General features: G+C 41.0%; 1 protein-coding gene across 4 annotated transcripts in view; it reads right to left on the bottom strand.

Annotated features, from left to right (window-relative positions):
* Nucleotides 1-820: 820 nt before the first annotated feature.
* The window catches only part of PLEKHG1 (pleckstrin homology and RhoGEF domain containing G1), a 124,788-nt gene continuing 105,990 nt past the window's right edge, over nt 821-19,618 (bottom strand). For all 4 annotated transcript variants that reach the window (XM_063151273.1, XM_063151272.1, XM_063151274.1 and 1 more), the window contains 14 exons: nt 18,484-18,530; nt 17,888-18,038; nt 16,785-16,916; nt 14,297-14,479; nt 14,113-14,208; nt 13,911-13,997; nt 12,060-12,093; nt 11,505-11,600; nt 10,231-10,269; nt 9,754-9,776; nt 8,674-8,892; nt 7,463-7,570; nt 5,002-6,670; nt 821-4,040 (listed from right to left, as the gene is read on the bottom strand). In XM_063151273.1, the coding sequence (XP_063007343.1) occupies nt 2,944-4,040; nt 5,002-6,670; nt 7,463-7,570; nt 8,674-8,892; nt 9,754-9,776; nt 10,231-10,269; nt 11,505-11,600; nt 12,060-12,093; nt 13,911-13,997; nt 14,113-14,208; nt 14,297-14,479; nt 16,785-16,916; nt 17,888-18,038; nt 18,484-18,530 (3,981 nt within the window). In that variant the 3' untranslated portion in view covers nt 821-2,943. The remainder of the gene's footprint in view (nt 4,041-5,001; nt 6,671-7,462; nt 7,571-8,673; nt 8,893-9,753; nt 9,777-10,230; nt 10,270-11,504; nt 11,601-12,059; nt 12,094-13,910; nt 13,998-14,112; nt 14,209-14,296; nt 14,480-16,784; nt 16,917-17,887; nt 18,039-18,483; nt 18,531-19,618) is intronic.

The raw sequence follows: 19,618 nt of genomic DNA, 5'->3' as shown, positions 1-19,618 counted from the left end.
CCCATACCAAGGAAGACAAACAGAGAAGAACAGCCTGGAGTGGATTTTTGACAGCTCCTACCCTTGCAGAAGCCAAGGACCAGTTCAATTCAATGTCGTTGCAAACTATCCCGTGCAGGGCTGAATTGGGACGGGAAAGGACCAGGGACACGTTTTTCCAGGCACACATCTGCGCACCGCCTCACCTGAGCCACCGCCACATGACGGCAGCTCTGCCCGCTCCCAAAACGCCACCAAAACCAAAACCCGGAGCAAATCCCGCCAGCGCTTCTGGGCGAAGGGGGGCATCTTACTACGGGGTCCCCCAAAAATCCCACCTCAAAACCCAGCCCGACGCACCCGGTGAGGGCGCATCGCCCAGATCCCCCCCACCCCTCCTCCTGCGTGCCCACACCATCGCAGCCCCCGGTTGCATCAGCCGGCGCTGCCTCCCCACGTGCGCCTCTTACCGGGCGGCCGCGGCCGCGCTGCGGGCCCGGGGCAGCGGCGCGCTCAGCCCGCGGCGCGGCGGCAGCGGGAGCGGAACGGCGGCGAGTGCCGGGGCCAGGCAGCGCCGCAGCGCCGCGCTCCTCATGGCTCCGGGGCGCCCCGGCAGCCGCGGCGGGCACGGGGCAGGGGCAGGGGCGGGAGCGAGGCCGGGGGCGGGCGGGGATGGAGCGCCGCCTGCCCCGCTCCCCGCCCCGCCGCTCCCCCGCTGTCGCTTCCGCTTCTTTTTTTGCAAGAGAAAAACTGCACCCAAATCACCCCCGAACATCAGCTCCGATAGGCTGCAGCCAACAACTTCATTCTTGCGCGCCCCGCAATGAAAAGCGCCCAAAGCTTTTGCATTCTCAACGTTTATTAAAAATAGTATGAAATGGTCCCTGGGAGAAGTTACAATACTAGTAAAGTCCCTTTTTTCTGGTTGGTTGGTTCTTTTCCCCTCCCTCCCAATTCCATTGATTGCATGAGATGCGAGTTAAACATTCTCCTAAAGCCGTTTAAACAAATCTAGATGCGCGCCCACAGATTTACCTTCTATTCATATTTACAATACTTTACAAGCTATATTAAATAAATATGGGCTCTGCTACACCTAGGCGTCTTAAATATGTACAACATTATTTTTCAGTCGGATTTTACTAGATAGATACGGGTCCTATCACAGGGGGTGTGCTGACTGTAACAACTATCCCTGTGGTACGAGCTAGTAAGTACCATGACCAACCAGCCCTCAAAATAACAATTCCTAGCCAATGCAAGATACGTGTGGTAAATAATTTAGTCAGTTCTAATAAATTCAAGTCCTCAAATCTTAGTCTACAAGTATTTAGCTGTACACTAATAACTTCAGTTTTTCCTCATGGTAACCAATGTAGTAAATAAACAGCTGTTCTGGAAGTACAGTGCTCTGTAACTGAGGGGAGTGATACGTGGTTAGTAAAAACAGTATTTCAATGAAATTCCTTTGTTTATTGATATGTTTAACTCGGTACTGGCTTTATCCATGTAATCTGAAAAATGTAAGCACCAAAAAAGAACAACAGTCACACAAGATGATCAGTGTAGATGTATCTAGGCTTTCCTTTCGGTACAATGTTTTCAAGTAACAGAATCCAAAACTGTGCAACAAAGATGATGAAGGGGAGTTAAGTGTAGATGGTACTGGAAAGCCTGCCCTTGCTCTAAATGGCAGCTTTTATTCTATACACTATTTGCAAAAGAATGGAATGTAATCTCATTTTTAAGCTATTTTTTTATTGTACATAAATTGGATTAGAGTCAGCACGGACTGATTTACAAAAGATATCTTTTACCTCTCTCTGTCAGGAAGTGTCACTTCCTGCTGCAGGAGATGCATGCCCTGGGGACTGCAGCTTGTCACTCAACCAGCAGTATCACTGAACCACCCTATGGGCCAAATGTGCCCCACAATTAGTATGTCACCCAAGAATCTGGCCAAACCTCATTGTCTCATAGGGTTACTGACACTGGGGCTTGAACAAGTGCCCAGCAGCTCACTGCATGTAACACACAGCTTTGTTTCAAACTCTACCCAGCAGCTTTTGACAGCTGGGTGCTGAGCTACAAGGCACTCAGATTTGGATTGTGTGTCACAAGTGCCACCATCACTGGAGGTACCAAGACTGGCCTAGCTCTCTTGACAAGCAGTGCAGCTCCCCTTCTAATGCCAAAACCATTCCCCAGGCAAGGACTGTCACATCCACAGGTTCTCATAAAAAACCTCCACTGTCTGTCTTCTGCCTCCTACGCAGTTCCAGTAAGTAGAGAAGAGGCTTCAGACACAGAGCTATCAGCCTGGCACAAGAACTAGGACTAGATTTTCTTTAAAATGTAAGAAGCTTGCTCTAAAGTAATGTAGTATATGCATTGGTCCCACACACTTGGAATCTGCCTGATGAAAAGTAATGTGCAAAAAGGTGTGTGCAACTGCACACGTAGCCTGTTGGTGTAATCACCAGAACCCTGCTCAGAAATCTGCACAGTGACAGGAGCAGCTGCCCAGCTAAATGCTCCTGTATGCAAGCAGAGTAATCATAGAGGTGTTTTGGATGCAGAACACTGGACACCAACTGGAAAGTCTAAATACCAAAGTTTCCAAATGATAAAATGGCTTAAGAATCAATTGTTATTACACCTGGTTGGATGGCAAGAATCAGGGGGTATCACACCTAAGAAAGGAAGAGATGTGAAGCTTCAGTAGGAGATGAGAAGTTCACATCTCACATGTGCTGCAGAGAGACCCCAGACAGTGCACATGGCCTTTTTCACATCCAGGATTCTAAACCATTTTTTAAAAGATACATTTTGCATCTATTTACAACATTATTGCAGTACAATGCCTGATAGTGTAATATTATGGAAATACGTGATGCCAGTACTGATTGTCCTAGTATATATTCTGTCATGATAAGGCAGTACACCTAGAAATTACTGAAAGCATCAAGCAAAGCTACTTGAACTGAGACACTGAAACTTTTCCCTTAAAGACTGGACAATATTCTGCTGATTAGGAGATGGTACTCTCCATAAGTAGTCATTCAGTTTATCCGAATCACTGTAAGCAGTCAGATATGGGCTAAGTGTGTGTTTGCTGCTGGCAGACTTTGCAGGAGTACAGGAGACAGTTTTGCCACAGAACATTTCAGAAGGAACAGCATCTGTGTTACGCAGTTTAGGATCTGATTTCCTGGTCTGGTTCTGAGAAGTCTCCAAGTCAGATCCCTCATCTTCAGACTTTATTTCAACATAATCATCATCATCCCCTTCTCCGTCTTCAGAATCTTTGAAATTCGAAAAATAGTTCTGAGTAGCCATCTGTGCTGTCAGAGGGGAGGCTCTGTTCACTCTCAGGACCTTTTGAGAATCCTGCAGAATCATATCTGAATAGTTTTCAGGGATCTGCTTTCTCATCTCAGGCCCTGTATATCCTGAAGCAATTCCAGGAGTTTGATGGCTGTTGAATCGAAAGTTCCTATTCAAATGGACCCTTTTCTTATCAATTTCATTATTATATACAATTGATTCTCCAGACCTGTTGACCACTATTGAGGAAGAGGACTGTGACCTGCTGTATGTCTGTGGTTTTACACTGCTTACTCTCCTCCCCAGTGAGTTATAGACGTGATCCTGATGCAAGTTTTCTTTGTTTGGCTGGCTTATAATGGCACTCCACCTTTGCGTCGGAATGTGCAAACGGTTGGGAATTTGAAGGGAAGGCACTGAGCCAGCTGATGGCAGCTGCTTCGAATTGCTTTTTGTACCAGTTTCTGTAAATGAGTTCTTGGAGTTTGGGTCCTGGGATTCGGAGCACGGAGAGAAGTCAGCCAGCTCGCCGTTACTGTAGGTAGAATGCAAAAGCCAATCTTCTGCTCTTGAGCAGTCGCAGGCAGGCTGGGAACGGGGAGGAGACGCGGGTGTGGAGAACCTCCCAGCTGATGGCTCCTGAGGAGCGGCCCCGGCTTCCTTTTGGACCTTAGGCGTACTGTCTCTGAAGACAATTTGGTCATAAAGCTGGGAATATTCAGCTATTCTGGCACCTAGAAAGAAGAGAGAATTGACTTAGCAGAGACGAGGAATCCATTTCAGCAAATCATGCAAAAATTTAAAAATCTCAAAACCCTTAGTATTAAAAAGCTCTTAGAGAAAAGCTTTCAGTTGTGTCAATAAATTTGGCCTCTGCAAAGTAACACGAAACACTGGAGACCTTTGTATCACATTTCAGTACACTTTGTTGAGGAAAAGAAGCATAAAATATCTTGCTACAGTGAGCAGTCATGCAGGACACAATGCAGCACATGGTTCCAATAATATGCTGCTTGTTTCATGTTAAAATGGAAAAGAACATTCTAAAAATGGCCTGGTAAATAAGATATTTAGGGAATTTAAAAAATATCACAAGAAAGCAAGAATAACACTCTGGTGCATGGAGTCTGCTGGCTCCCCATCTTTCATTTGTTTCAATCGATCATGGACAAAAATAGTTCCAGACCTGTTGCATATCCATGACTTTGCACATTCATTAGCTGATAGAAAGATTATCAGTTCTTTCTTATCTGACCACATTCCTTATGCTTATCGGTATGATTTTGAATGGCACCTGAGCAAATATATGTGACATGTTAGAAGACAGATCAACTTGAAAAAATACTGGTTTAGTCAAACTCTAAAGATCATGCTATTAAAGGAAATAACTGCTTTTCTGTAGGGAGGCCAACAGTGCTTCAGGCATGATTTCTACTTCTAGCCTCAGCTGAATTGCTCTTTTCTGCCACTGCCCTGCTATTTCTTCCCAAAGTTATCAAGTAACAAGAAATGAGATATAAAGGACCATTCACATTAAAGCAGTCTGAGAAAATTAATTTCACTTGTAACACAGAAAATACGATCCTGATACTCAATGACCAAGGTGCGAAAAATTCATAATCTTCCAGTTCAGAACACAAAGTTCACTGAAAGTTACTGAAGAAATGTATCTGTACAGAAATGTTTTTAACATACCAATAGCAGGACCTCCTTGTTTTTTCTCCTCCAGAATAGCAGCAAGATCTTTGTGTTTCAGTTTCTGTTGTCTGCTAGCTGGCTGTTCCTGCTCTGGACTTTTAACTTTCAAAAGCTGGTTAGCCTTCTTAATTTTTTGACTGTACTGTCTTGCCATCATAAAAACTCTGTTCTTTGTTTTATCCATAACAGCCAAGTCATTTTCCACGCCCTCTGCAGGTGTGCTGGACAGAATACTGCTGACAGGCTCATATGGACTATCTACAAAAGGCATCTCAGTGGAGAAGGAAGATCTGTTCAAACTCATAAAAGAGTTCTCCTTGCATGGTGTAGTGTCCTCAAGCCTGAGATTAGCCTCACTTATGGTGGCAGCCCTGGGCTTCACAGTTTTAGGGAAAATGGGAGTTTCTGGCAGAGAGAGAGTAGACAGTGAGTACTCTACATCTTTACTCAGTTGAGGTGTGCTACCAGCATGCAGCCTTTCCTGCATGTCATCTTTACAAACAGGAAAGGCTGCAAGGACACGGTCTCTTGTCTTTTCCTCATTTTTCTTGATGTAGTTCTCCAGGTCATTCCAAATCTCGTCTACTTCCTCTGAGAGTTTGTCTGCTGCAGACTTATGCGACAGTGAGTCAGAGTTGGAGGAGCTATCGACTAAGCTCAAATAGTCAGTGTCAATGGGCACACGATGGTAAGAGCTTTCATCTTCGCTGAACTGCAGACTCTCCTCAGAAACAAAATGTTGCAGATTGTCACAATATGCAAAGTCTTTTTCCAAAAAACTCCTCCTTTTAGAGGATTTTAAGGAGTCACGTTTAAAACCCAATAGAGATGTTTCTGGAAGCCGTATGGTGTCATAGATGTTGTCTTCAATAATTCTGAGCTCATCCAAACTTGAAGTTGGTGCTTCTTTACTGAGCAGTATCTCCTCCCTGCTAGCATGAACAGAGGTCCTCTTTTGATTTGCTGTTGTTTTTTTGGAAGTTGAATCTGAGCTGCTTTTGTTTTCAGCCTCATACAGAGAGTCTCTAGCGGATCTCCGGGGACCATGGTGTGTCTCCTCTCTTCTTGTCAGACCCATCAGCTTTAAGTCTTCATAGCTTATATTATCATAAACATGTTCAATATCATCGATAGTCAGCTCCTCTGAAGATTGAGGATACGCATTCCTACTGTTCCCCTCTGCTGCCTTCACCTCCCTCCGAGAGCCACGCTCCCCTGTTTTGCACCTGGCACTGGCTGGACACGTGTTGCTTTCACCAGCACTACTGGCCCGTCTAACGATTTTGTGACGAGTGGGGCTGGAAGTCTCATTTTGCTGCACTTGCCCCAAGTGCCAGCTGCATGGACGGCCAGAAGAACCCCTCCTTTCCCCACCAGGAGCTGAGCTTGTGGTGGATGTAGACGCTGATGGTACAAACATCTGGTAATCGTCTTCATCGTCTTCGTTCTCATAAGGTGGGCGCCGGCTGGGGAACAATGCCTGCCTGATCTGATGGTCCGTCCAGATGTTTCTGACAGAGGTACTTCCCCCCAGGATATTCATGATCAGAGAGTTGCTCTGGGGTGTGCTGAACTGTCTAGGAGACTGTGGCTGCCTAGCTGCGCAGGGAAATGGAAGATCGGTATTCAACTGCATTGACTCTTCATCCGAAGGGTCCTTGGAGCTCTGTGGAGATTTGAAATTTGCAGGTAACATTAGCATATCCCTGTAATAATACAGCAATTCCCTCTTTTCACAGGACTGCCACAGCGCCAGTCTGTCCTGCAGCAGAGAATCACATGGAGATAGGCAAGGCAAGTGCCCTCTCCAACAGAGAGTGAGGGAGCCAGGGTGGCAGTGCCAGACTGCTTTGCCTCCTAATCCTTACCATGGCTCAGAGTTTACTCTCGGTGTTTAATAACATCTTACTTCAAATACAAGACAGTAGCTTATGTTAATGCATGAGTAATTAAAGGCAAATCTGTTTGGCAGGAGTTGGATTAAACCTTTTATGCTAACTCTGCAGTTTCACAGTTGGATTAAGCTAATCTGACTCTGGGCTTGTGCCAAAAGTTTTGTTCTTCTCCTTTTCCTTGCCTATAACCCTAGCAGAAAGGAATCTTGTGCTCTCTAGCACATGCCATTGAAAATGTCTTTTTTTTTTAGTGTAAGTTTTTACAGCAAGGCCACGTGTTCCCTAATGCCAACATAAAGGATGCTTTAGATATTGCTGGCCAGAATTTGGGGGAGAGTGGGAAAGACAATTCCTTTTGTCTTCAGCTAATGCTGATTGGTTTAGTTAGCTACTTGTTTTTCCCAGCCCCCAAAAGAAATAGTCTTTTGTCACAGACATGAATATTTTAATGATATGAACATTGATAAACAGAAGATGATGTTATCTGTCAACTTAGGGAAAACATTTCTTTGACATACTTATGATGCATAGCAAAATAGAAGTAAAAAATAATAATTACTTACCTGCATTTCACATTTATTGAGATTGAGACTTCTTCGTTTTTCAACATTTTCAGCAGCTTGACTATTAAGTCTTTTTCTTCCCCCTTTTGATTTCTGCAGTGAGTTTTGCTGTGATTTTAAAGAAAAAAATGTGAGAGGTAATAAAACCTACAGTTCTTTGTACAGTCTGGTTAAGAGGAATTACTAGGAGCTACAACAGGCCAGGGACCTATACTGGGACACAAAGCAGCTTATGAGTTGTTAGCACTGCCACAAGAAATATTCAGAGCTTATAAAACCTGTAAAAGTACAATTGCCACATCTAGTAGTAACCACTAAGCTAATAGTATGAGGTTTTTGTGGTATTTTTTGTGCTTACTCATTTTTTCGTTCTTACTTATGTTGGCAAGAGGGGGAATTACAAGTCACTGCACTACACTGGTACAAGATACTATTTTATGAAATATTTATAATGCAAATAGTGTAATTTCAAAGAGGAAATACAATCAGCTTCAAAAAGAATCTCAATCACTGGTTTCATATAATTCATAAAACAGATGAGCCACACAACAATATGACCTCAGTATCAACTAAACCAAATAAACTGAAAATCTAGATTCTTTAACGCAGCCACATTTTCAAGTTGGATTATTAGCCTTTCAAAAGTACTACATATGTGTGGAAACATCATACCAAGTAAGAAAAAAACTACCATTTGTGCAGTAGTAGGAGATAAAGACTCTCATTTTCATAAATCGTACTCAAAACTTCTCATATTCAAGTTCACACATTCATAGCTCCTGCCAGAGGCTCACAGATCAAGAAACATCCCATCACATGCAGCAGTGTCTGAATCTCAGTATAATATTCAAGTCCTTGCTTTGAAAGCACTGTCTCTGCATGAGGCCTAAAAAGGTTTTTGCATGGCATCAGCTGAAGAAACAAGGAAAGGCCAGTTGTGTGCAACAGGTAGAACTTTTCTGTAACAACCAGGCTGGAGGACTGCAAAGGAGTAAGTAAAATTCAAGTAGTGGGAATTTCTCCCTCTGTGTAGGGGTTTTTACATCTTCTCTGTTAAAATGCAAGTGAGTAGTCTAAATTAAAATGTTTCTGAGGAGAGGAAGTTGTAAACATTTGCAACACATTCCTGTCTGTTTTACATATAATTCTAATCTTTCTTCCATTCTCCAAAAAAAAAAAAAATTAAATTATTTTTCCCCACTTTTTCCTACCTGTTCAGACTCTTCTTCATCATCAGCATCAATCTGTTCTGTTGCAGAAGTCTGAAGAGTTTCATCGTGATCACTACTGTAGGCTGGTTCAATAGACTCTTGAAACTGGCTCTCCAGCCCACTGGATTCCAGTGAAACCTTTTTCCTAGAATTCAGTAGGGCTTCACTTGATCCTAATTTGGTGGCTTGAGATAACAGGGCTCCTTCAATGCCCATCCGCTTTAAAAAAAAAAACCATGAAACTCTGATTAGAAGTTTTTAGAGATTCTGTATTTTAGTATAGAATCAGACTCACAGGCAGTGTTTAGCCTACAGTCAGTTAGCTGCACTGAAGTGAGATTTATAAAGAAGTAAATACAACAACCAGTACTTTTCCATGTAATATTTAGAACTGAAAAAATATATGTAAAAGACCCCATTCACACCGAATCCTGGGCTTCAATATTATGGCATGACAATGAAGTAATACCTAATGTACTCTGTTTATAACACACACACACTTTTTAAAATTCCATCTTAAATAAAACCCCAAGACCTGAAATTCAAAAGTAGACTTTCAAATTGCACTGGGAATTTCCATACAAATTCTTACAGAAAATGTAAAACTTACAAATGTTCATTACAATCTGCTCAAGCTGCATGTGCTCTGTTTGGAGATACATCATTACACATATATATATCTATATATATATCTATATGTCAGACTAAGTTGAAACTTTCCAGTTGTATTTAATAAAGTAATATGAGCCAAAGAATAAACACTATTTTTATACACTGCACTTCCTTGATTCTAGTGGTATTTTTAAGTATCCTGTAGCACTACTAATTGATTGGACTGTATTATAAACCGCAACCATATTTGGATTGCTGATTTTCTTCTTTATTAAATATTCCCAAAATAGTAAGCTGTATTTCTACTTTTTTCATCCCAGTAATCTTATTTGAGATGCTAAATAACATTTATGGGTTTGTTTTCATTCTTAAGGTCAACACAACCAAGAAGATACAGATTCTCCAGTAAACACTGTGCTCTAAAGTCATATGAATGGGCTAAAACAAGGAATTTAAGAAATGGCTTACCTTCTGCATGTCTGGGCTTACATCTGAAAACAAAAACACATCAATGAATAACCAAACTGGTGTCAGGCTATGCCTGTTTTAATGCTACCCCAATTATGAATTCCCCAAAGGGGGCTGAATGAAGCAGCAATTGAGCAAACAGACTATATGGGGATTTCTGATAAAGCAGAGACAGCATGAGCAGTTCCACCTGAGGCCCTGATTTTGCAGCACTGCTGTGATTTGAGGAACTGTTCACAATCATCAAGACTTGGTGTGTTCAGTTCCTAGGATGTTTACAGGACCAATCCCCAAGTGTGGAAAATCAGCTATTAGATTTAAACACTAACATTTTGGGTTTGGCTTTTTTTCCCCAAAAAATTCCTCTTCCTCCCCTTAATGTATTTAGGGACAGTTACAAGAAAAAAGATTCTGTCTTCAGTTGTTTTACAAAGTACAGGAGCACCAGGTCAGTAAACAATACACAAAATATCTTACCATTTGACTTCAAAACTTTATGGACTCTAGATGAGGGTTCTGAAAAAGACAACAACATGTTTACCCACTGTGGTATTCCAAAGAAAGCTGTCGGCATCCTGAACAACATTTTTTTAACATGTATATAAAAATTTAAGCTTCTGAGCCCACACAGTGAAGCCAGATTTTAATTTCTTTATTGCAAAATTTCCTCACAAAGATGATCTTTTGAAGTATCAAATCTACAGCTGTTACCAAAGCATATACTTGTTTCTTAATGCAATAGCAGTTGCCCTCTACTCATCTAGGCATACATAAATTTTATCCCATGGAAAGATTCCTGCTTTCAAAAGACCATATCACCTCTGTTACTGCACTGCAGTGTTAGAGGTTTTCTGTTTGAAATATGCATAAGGTACCAAAGTCTTAGATGGGCTTAGAAAGTGTAATTAGCTAAAGATTACATAGGAGGCCCTTTGATCAGTAGAAACATTTTGTATTCTTCCTTTCACAGAAAGAGCAGCACCAATGCAACAAAGGTGTGCAAACACCTCAGAAACAAAGGAGAACATACCTCAAACATAATTGGAACTTGATTGCTTTTGAAGCATAAATGTTGCTGTATGTTAAATCATTACACCAATACTCCCATGAGCCTTGTTTAAGTTATTCCCAATATCCAATGTTACAGACCAAATTGGAAAGGTCTTTAAGGACACAAAGAGGGGAACACAGGGACTGCAATATGAAGTCACCCAACTACAAAGACATTGGTAGTGTCTTTGAGAGTAATTATAGATAAATGTTTGAGCTAGGAGGGCAAAAAAAGCTCACTCAGCAAAACCACCTCTCAAATCTCTATTATTCATAAGGCAAACATGACACTAAGTATAGATAGTAATCATGTTTTGAAATAATAAGCCTATCATAATCAGGATGGACCACTTCTGAGACAATAATAACTGCAGTAAGGAGGTATGTCAAATTTAAATAATGTGACAGGCTTTACTGGATATGAACTTTAATCTATTAGAGAGTACCAACTGTTCTTTATACATTCACCATTACAAATGTATATTCCTTAAATTAAATGCAAACAGTAGGTAAAAAAATAAATTACAAGAACAACAAATGGTTAATAAGATACTTCATCCACATTGGAGAGATACTGTACCACGTTAGACTGCCTGGAGTGCAGATTAAAAACCAATTCCATGTACCCAGCCTAATCCACCCCTAAAACAACCCTGCTTGTTTTTCCTTTTGTCATCTAGGGTATAAATGAGTTTATTCACCTGATTTCCGTCTCACTCTGTGAGGAGCAGTGCCTTCCTTAGGCTGGTATGGCGATTTCATTTCTCCCTCAGGGCTATAGTGGAAGCCTGGGTGATCTGAGGAACAAGCAGAGGCACAGGGAATAAGAGAGTGACAAGGATGGCACTTCACACACCTTGGCAGCTCTCTTTGGAGGCAGTGCCATCATCCCTTTATGCCTAACCCAGCTGCACCCCATCAGAGCCTGAAGCTACACAAGCGAGACGTGCTGCTAGGGCAGCTGGCTCCCAGGCAGCCTTGGGAATGCTTTACCCATGTAGCTGGGCCTGGCTCCAGAGGGCTAACCTAGGAACATTTATCCACCACCATCATGTCTGTCTGCCAGTTTCTCAGTCAGAGCCTTCCCAGCAAACTCCACAGGATCTGCATCTAATTTTGCCTTTTCCAGCAGGGTCATAATTCAAGGAACATAAGCCTGGCATTCTTCCATTTCAGATTGCATCAACAGCTAAAGCCAAAATGCTGAATATGGTTTTATTAATTTTTAAAACAAAAGGGAAAAAGAACCAACTTACGTATGGCATCCATTTCGAGAATTGCCTGCTTGGCCTGGAAGAGAAAAAGTAACAAATGAAGAAGTTAAAACTGATAGTAGAAGGGCAAGTTGCATTGCATATTACAGACAGTAGTGAACTTGTATGAAAGTAACAGCAATTTTAATTTGGGAATTAATAAATATGGTTAGCAGCATTATTTTTTGGGTTTGTATTTTTGGTTCTACTCTGTACATTGGACTTGTTTCATACAGGGAGGAAAATTTTGGTGGCAGGAACTCAGCAGAGTTTATCTCCAGGTCTGCACACAAAACCTGTTGTTCACTGCCCCCAGTGAGCACGCTGTCTTGCGTGCTCACCTCTGCAGAGGCAGCGCAAGGAGAGGAAGAGTGTGTGTCAAAACAAATCATAATTTGGTTTAAGTAAGATTGATGCAGGATAAAGAGCATCTCCTGATTGCTTAAAATTTGTCCTTTTTTTAGTAGAAAAAACAATCTGGATGTTTTAGGAAGCATATCAGCTACTAAGTAAGAAAACAACCCAAACTGAAATATCCTGTCTAAGACGCTTGCCCTTGTACAGGTGCAGTTTGGTAATTTTCCACCAGGCGTCACATGTGGACTACTATTGCATTCTCCAGAAGCTGGGCAGACTGAAGCCTCACAACAAGCAATTACCAGTTCGACAGGGAAAAAAAATCAAAATGTACAGATAACCTCAAAGATTTATTTCACTAGACTTTTCCTTTCTCAAGTGAAGTTATTTCTCTAAGAAAAAAATATTTTTGGTTTCACATTTTTTTTCTACAGCTAAAATAAAAATTGTGTAAGAAATAAGAAAATAATGATACAAAGGCCAAGATCATGCTGTACTTTTTTAACAACCTAATAGAGTATTTACAGTGTAAGTGTGGATACTAGCATAAACATTAATCTTTCAATAGACTTTGTTAACAAAAAGAGGAGAATTAGCAATAGGACCTGCTAGTGCTTTTTTCTTCCACAAGTCTCTTTTTGTCACACTGTTGAAAATGCATGTTAGTACAGTACGGTGCATGTCAGTCACAGGTAACATTTTTTAGCCATTACAGCATAGAACTGAGTGAAAAAACAGTCAGGGAAACTGAAAAACAAAGAGTAAACTCTGTGAAAAAAAAATCCTGTTTCGACACCAGTCAATGTCTGCTGTGTCTTGGCAAGAATTAAAGAGAGTTAACACCCTTTGGGAGGTGCTGTATGTTACACTGGCAGACATCACCTGAAGCTCTAAGAGTGGATTCCATAAATAAGAGGAGGAGATTTCCTCATTCCAAGATATTATAGCTATGAATATGATATCAGTGCCTCATTTTTTCTGCCATAAAGCTCTCCAGCTATCCCAGCAAAAAGGGCCAATGTCCCAGCTAAGGATGCTGGGTTGAGGGTGGGTGTGTGTAGTTGCAGTGAAGTGTGTGCTGCCAATGGCTTCACTGCTATGACATCTAACCAAGACTGATTAAAACACCTACAGTACTGCAAACAGTGCATCCCAGTGCTCTGCAGACAGGCAGCATCAAGCTAAAATGTGCCCCTAGAGTGAAGCTTTCTGACATTGCACCTCTGCTACTTTTGTCTTGGCAAGCAAATGCGGCTAACCCATTCTTCTATTCCCATACCAAGCCCTGCAGATAATTATAGTGGAACTTTCCCATTAGTTCTGAGGAACTTTTAAAGATACAAGGAAACAACACATTAATTAACATCCTGGAGTCTAAGCTCTCTGTATATTGCATGCATCAGTGTTTTAAGTCAGCACCCATACAAGGAGGTGTCTTGTGATTTTGTTTGCATGTTTTGTTTGCTTAGTTTTTGGTTTTGCTTTTTCTTTTTTTACCTTGGCAGGAATTTTAGCAGGATGATTTTCTAGAATTAACCTCTTCAAGTGAAGAATCCAAAGGCGCTTGTCTTGCTGCGACTTTGCCTGATAAAAAAATTGGGCACCATGAGAAAAATTCATTCCTGCACTATGCAGGGCCATAAATACCATATGGACATGAGCCACATTACCCAGTGGGCAGGGGGGGTTTCTGTGGTACCTGGACAGTATGTTGCATCTTAGGATTTTTGTAGTGGAAAACACTAAAGCTAAGTGGTTCCTTTGGTATTACTTCAACAAGCATCAGGTTTCCACACTGCAACAAACAGAGGAAACAATGTGAATCACAGAGGAGTTTTAGGGAGACCTGTAGACAGCACATTACCACCTGCTCTCTGACATACCAGTATGTGAGCTTTGTATGCAAACATTTCATCTCTCTTTTTTGTAATCAGCAGCATCTTGTCAAAGAGGAACAGCGTGCGCTCATTTTTGGCTCGCTGAATGCGGAACGTTCCCTCTAACACCAGCTCCCCGTAACTCGTAAGGTCTGGCCCTTTCCAGTTAGTGAGCAAACTCTGTATCTCCTGCAACACATCAATGAACAACATGCAAAATTAATTTCAGAGACCTTGTTGAAACAAAAGACCCAAATGATCTGCTGAGGCCATTTGTACTCTCCTACACAATGTTTAGCATCCAACAGTGGAAAGTCACCAGACACCAATCCTGAGGCTGGTAGGTTATGTGTAACATTGCAGCCAGGTGCTTGGAGGCTCACTGCAAAGCCCACACTAAACAGCCCTGAGTCCTTACTGCCTTTACATGGACCCAAAAGTGCCCTGAACTCCTTGGGGCAGTCTGTAATAAAAGAGCACAACCTCTGCTCCCCTTGCTCCCAGAAACATTCACTCATCAGTCTCTCTCACACTCTCCTTCATGTCCTCAACCAATCCCTCTTAACACTTCCCTCCCACCCTGGGTACCCTCCTGAAGTTGTGTGGTCTCCCACTGAATTAATTATAATGCCATGTCCCATAGGCCCATGACAGAAGACACTTCTGTGAGGTGTTTGGATTGAAGAGATGATTCTCAGAAGACTAAACAACCACAAGTGATTCAGCCAACTGAACATCTGAATATTTGCTTGTATATTAATGATTTGTGTAGATACCACAGGTATTTCTCACCTTATTTATTATTTAAGAAAAAAAAAGCTTGGAGAAGCATCTAAGAACACCTCAACAAGACTGTGTCATTTAGCTATGGCTATTCTGTTTCCTTAAACTGCTTGTTGGCAATGACATAGAACTTAAGCATGGGACCTCAAATTCTAAAAGCAGGCTAAACTTTTAACTAGGGAACTCTTTAAAAACAGCCACTGGACTTTAAACCTGGCAGCATTAGCAAAGCAGTGACAGATTGCCTCTTCCCAGGTTGGTCACTCTAGAACATTAGACTTTAACAAAGCTTTCAGCTAGAAAACATCCCAGTCTGTTTGAAGCTCCAATGCTGGCTAAAGCATTCACAGGAATAAAACCCCAAACCAGACAACTGTGGACTATATGGAAGTTGTTAAAAAAAAAAAAAGGCAAAACCAAGATTTAAAAAATGTTGCATTGTATCAGATCTCTCCAGGAGCTTGTTAATAAGTTAGGATACAGCACAGGGATGAAGTCCACCACTCTTGAGGGACACTTTGTGCAGGAACTGCTGTTGCAGTACTTGCAGACCACATTGCAGTGTGAGAGCCCACAGAAGGCCTATCCCTATGGCTGCAGAAGTAGGTTTTACTTTTTTAAGGGGGAACTACGAACATAAACATTTTCCACAAACCTAAACATTTGCCAGCTGAGCTCAATAAATAAAAAAATAAGCTTTTGTTTTTTTCCAAAAGCATTTAACCCCTATTTACTTCTGAATATAATTACTCAGATTTATAGCAGACTGTTGTTAAAAGTCATTAGCATGCATTTCCAGCAATGTGTGGCAAAGGTTACCCTGCTGCAGGCAAGACATTGTAAAATTTCCCTTACACACGAACAACAGCAATACAAAAAATAAACAATCATTAAAAAAACCCAAAATAGAAAAAAGAAGAAAACCACAAAAAGGGTGAATAAATTTAATGTTAAAAAAAAAATGGGCAAAGAATTACATGATATGGATTTTTGAAATGGGATAAGCTTATTACTCCCTTTTATAAACTAAAAAATTCCCCTAAATTTTCTTAAAGTGATATGAATATTGAAAATGTAACATAAAAGTGTGATTCACTGGGAACCAGGAAACAGAATGAGAGCATAAATTCTGCAAAAGAGCTTGCTCCTTGCTCTTGATGACAAAAATTACTCAGGGTGTAGCTTTTGCTTCTTCTCCTTCAAAAATCTTCATTTGAAGCGAGCTAGAGTTTTTCCAAGTATCATGTTTCTAGGTTTATGCTTTTCACAAAGCAACTGATAATGAGTTTTCTAAAACCCAAGAGGAAAGTACTTAAACAAGAATCAGCAAAAGAAATGCCTCAAAACAAACTTAATCAGCACAAAGGGAAGAAATCGGAAACCACAGGATTTCTGAACAAAGCCATGCCCTAGGGTTGTACAGCAGTGCTGTACAATTGAGGGAAACGAAGAAAGAAGAGTTATCTTAAGTTCCATATTACTGCAAAATAAATGCTTTACAGGATGCTGCTTGTAGGTTAGAGATGTCTGAGATTTTCCTGCAGCAGTTATGACCATGGTTTCCAAGATCAAACAGCCACAGGCATGCTCAACAGCAGTCTAAATTATGACTGACAAAGATTAAAAGAAAAGATAAACTAAAAAATGTTAATTGCATATATATTGACAAAAACAGCTCACAAACACCCATAAAATCTCTCTGGGAACTCACCTGGAGCCTGATGGCATGTTCATGTTTCCTCTTCATGTCATTTATATGCCATGCCACTCTCTGCATGGTATCTATGGCATCCAGCACCACATCATAGCCCTCTGTGTCCTTGTCAAGGTGGTTTTCTATTTCCTAAGACAAAGGGAAAAAAAACCAGTCCCCTTATTCCTAAGTGAATTTTCCCAGTCGAATGCAGTACTGTGTTTTTATCTGTACTGTTTTGTCTGTGCTTCGCAATCACTCGAAGGCAACGTTCCTGCCTTTGTTAGTGATGCATGTTGGTATCAATTTGATTCACACAAGATGACAAACAAAATCAAGCCTTTGGGGCCGTTTAGTAGCAAGGACACTTGAAGCAGCCAGTGTGACCAGAGAGGCACAGAGAGGGAGCACAGCACACTGACAGGAGATCTTTCAGACAGCTTTTAATGGCTTTCCTACAACACAGAACATTTCTACACTTACAAAACCCTGATGGAATTACACTATACTCTGCTTTACAGTTGGAGAGTAGAAAAGCACCAGGCATTTAAAATAAGGATCAGTGTCTTTACACTTCACTAGAACATGACTCTGTAATAGGTAACATATGTGGAAAATGTTAACAATAAAGCATGAATTTCCGAAACTTGCTTAAGTCAATGCGGAAAGAGTTCCCACTTCCTCCATCATTCCTCTCCACAAAATTCTTAGCAGTCAGGGTGTTTATATGTATTTAGTCCTTTTTTCAACCACCCCCAGCATTGCAACATGTGGAAAAGCATTGTTCTTCATTGGAGCAATAAATTTGTGTACAAAATGTTTAATCATGACAAGAATTTTCCGAACAACTTCAGAATTACAGACCAGCATACAAAAAAAGTGTTAATTGTTTGGATGCAAAGACTGATGCAATGTGTCTAAAATAATTACCATAAATTCCCCGCTCCAAATAGATGCATATGGTGTGAAGTGACAAAGACAGAAAGCCTCCACATGTTGAAATCAAATACCCACAAAAGGATGAGCATTTAAGGAAAACCAGAACCTTTCTAACCACCAAGCCTTCTACCAGAGGAAGGAACCCCGACGTGCAGCAGCCCAAAATGAAATACATTTCTTACGTGCAGAAGCAGGTGGTACTTGAGGATGCGTTGGACAGGTTTCAAGAGGTAAGAGCCCAGGGGCAGAGAGTGCTGTAGCGCTTCTTGCCGCTCTCTGAAGAACTTGGCCAATGCCTTGTTCCTCATGCACTCTGTCAGCACAGCCACAGACCTAAAAACATCCACACACGGCTTTAAGACACTCTGTTTCCGTAAGTCTGCAGGTAAAGAATTGCTTCCTTTTCAGCTTGTAAAAAGGGGCAGCAGGTTCCCATTCCAATAACTGCTGTTTCTGTTGTTTGGTTTGGCTTTTTTAAAAATTATCTTGTGCATTCAGCTATGCTCTCCCTTGACATGCAACTAGTCTCTCTTACTAGAAATTCTATAAGCAGCATTGCAGAGTAAGACCATCATTTTCTAAAGAAGGGTAAAGCAGTGAACCACAAGAATAGATTAAACAAAACTTCATTAAATTTGTTTTCTTCTTTTTTACATAAAAGGTAAATTCCTTCCAATTTAGGAAGGGGAGAAGCTGATTTTTTTTTTTCATAGAGTGTAACTTGCATTACACAAACTAGCCAAGGAACAAAGGAAGAAAAGGAACCCATAATTCCTACCTTGGGTAGTTGGTGCAGTACTGTGTATATATGTGGAAATCTTCACTCTGCACAGGGAGGAAAAGTTTGCATATATTGAGATTTTGTCAAACTAGCAGCTAATGTGCGCAAGATAAACATGATGTCAAGACAACACTTCCTTCAGCTCCTGATCCATTAATTCTCTATGTTCACTGTGACAGTCTTAACACAACCAGAATTTAATTTCATCTTTTTGTGGGAGAGATTCTTCCTTTACTTGAAAGAAAAACCAAGAAAACCTACACAGAGATAAAACAAGTGACTTTGCAACAAAGCCTCCAAGGTACCCTATGAAAATCTATGCATCTCAAAAAAAAACCCCAAAAAGCCAAAAACCTGACGAACACACCATCACCACACTTATGTCCTTCAAATAGCTGGATGAACTTATCTATAGTTTTTTTGTGAGCTGAAGGACACCCATATCATAGAATCATAGAATATCCTGAGTTGGAAGGGACCCACAAACACCCCCTGGCCCTGCACAAAACAACCCCAAAAATCACACCATGCACCTGGTGTATTTACTGGGAGAATTAAGTTCTGCAGGTTATGTTTGGTGTGCCATTTTCAAGCAATTACAAATACTTTCACATGTGAGCACAGTCTAAGCGTGAAATTAGAAGCCACAAAAGTGATTTTTTTTTTTAAGAAGTAAATTATGTGAAAGCAGACAGCTATTACCCCAACAAGTTGTAACTAGATCTGGGTGGGTTTCCACACTTGCCTGTCACACTGAAATTACTCAAACTTAATGCTGATAAACTTCTCAGACCTAAAGTCTGAGTTTCATTTCTTTCTTCCCTGGCCTAAGATTTTTTCTTAATAATCATCATTTAATTCTATGCAAAAACAGATTTCCAGAAGCATTCCCATGTGCTCTAAGTCCACATCTGCCTATGAACCTCTATCCCAAACAAGACACAATTTCTGCAGCTTACTGGAGTCCTAAAGGCTAAGAAAGCACTGCAGAAATGCAAAGTGCTCCCCGTATCAATCACTTTTTCTTTCATAAGCCCTCGACAGATAAAACACAATCCTCCAGCAGTGAATAAGACCCAGTTTCCACTCCAAGCATCTTCAGAACGGGCTCTGGCATTCTGGAGCACAATAG

Source organism: Melospiza melodia, chromosome 3, assembly GCF_035770615.1.
Source record: "Melospiza melodia melodia isolate bMelMel2 chromosome 3, bMelMel2.pri, whole genome shotgun sequence".
Taxonomy (NCBI): domain Eukaryota; kingdom Metazoa; phylum Chordata; class Aves; order Passeriformes; family Passerellidae; genus Melospiza; species Melospiza melodia.
The sequence above is the reverse complement of the archived record's forward strand: the minus strand, read 5'-3'. Positions and strand labels throughout refer to the sequence as shown.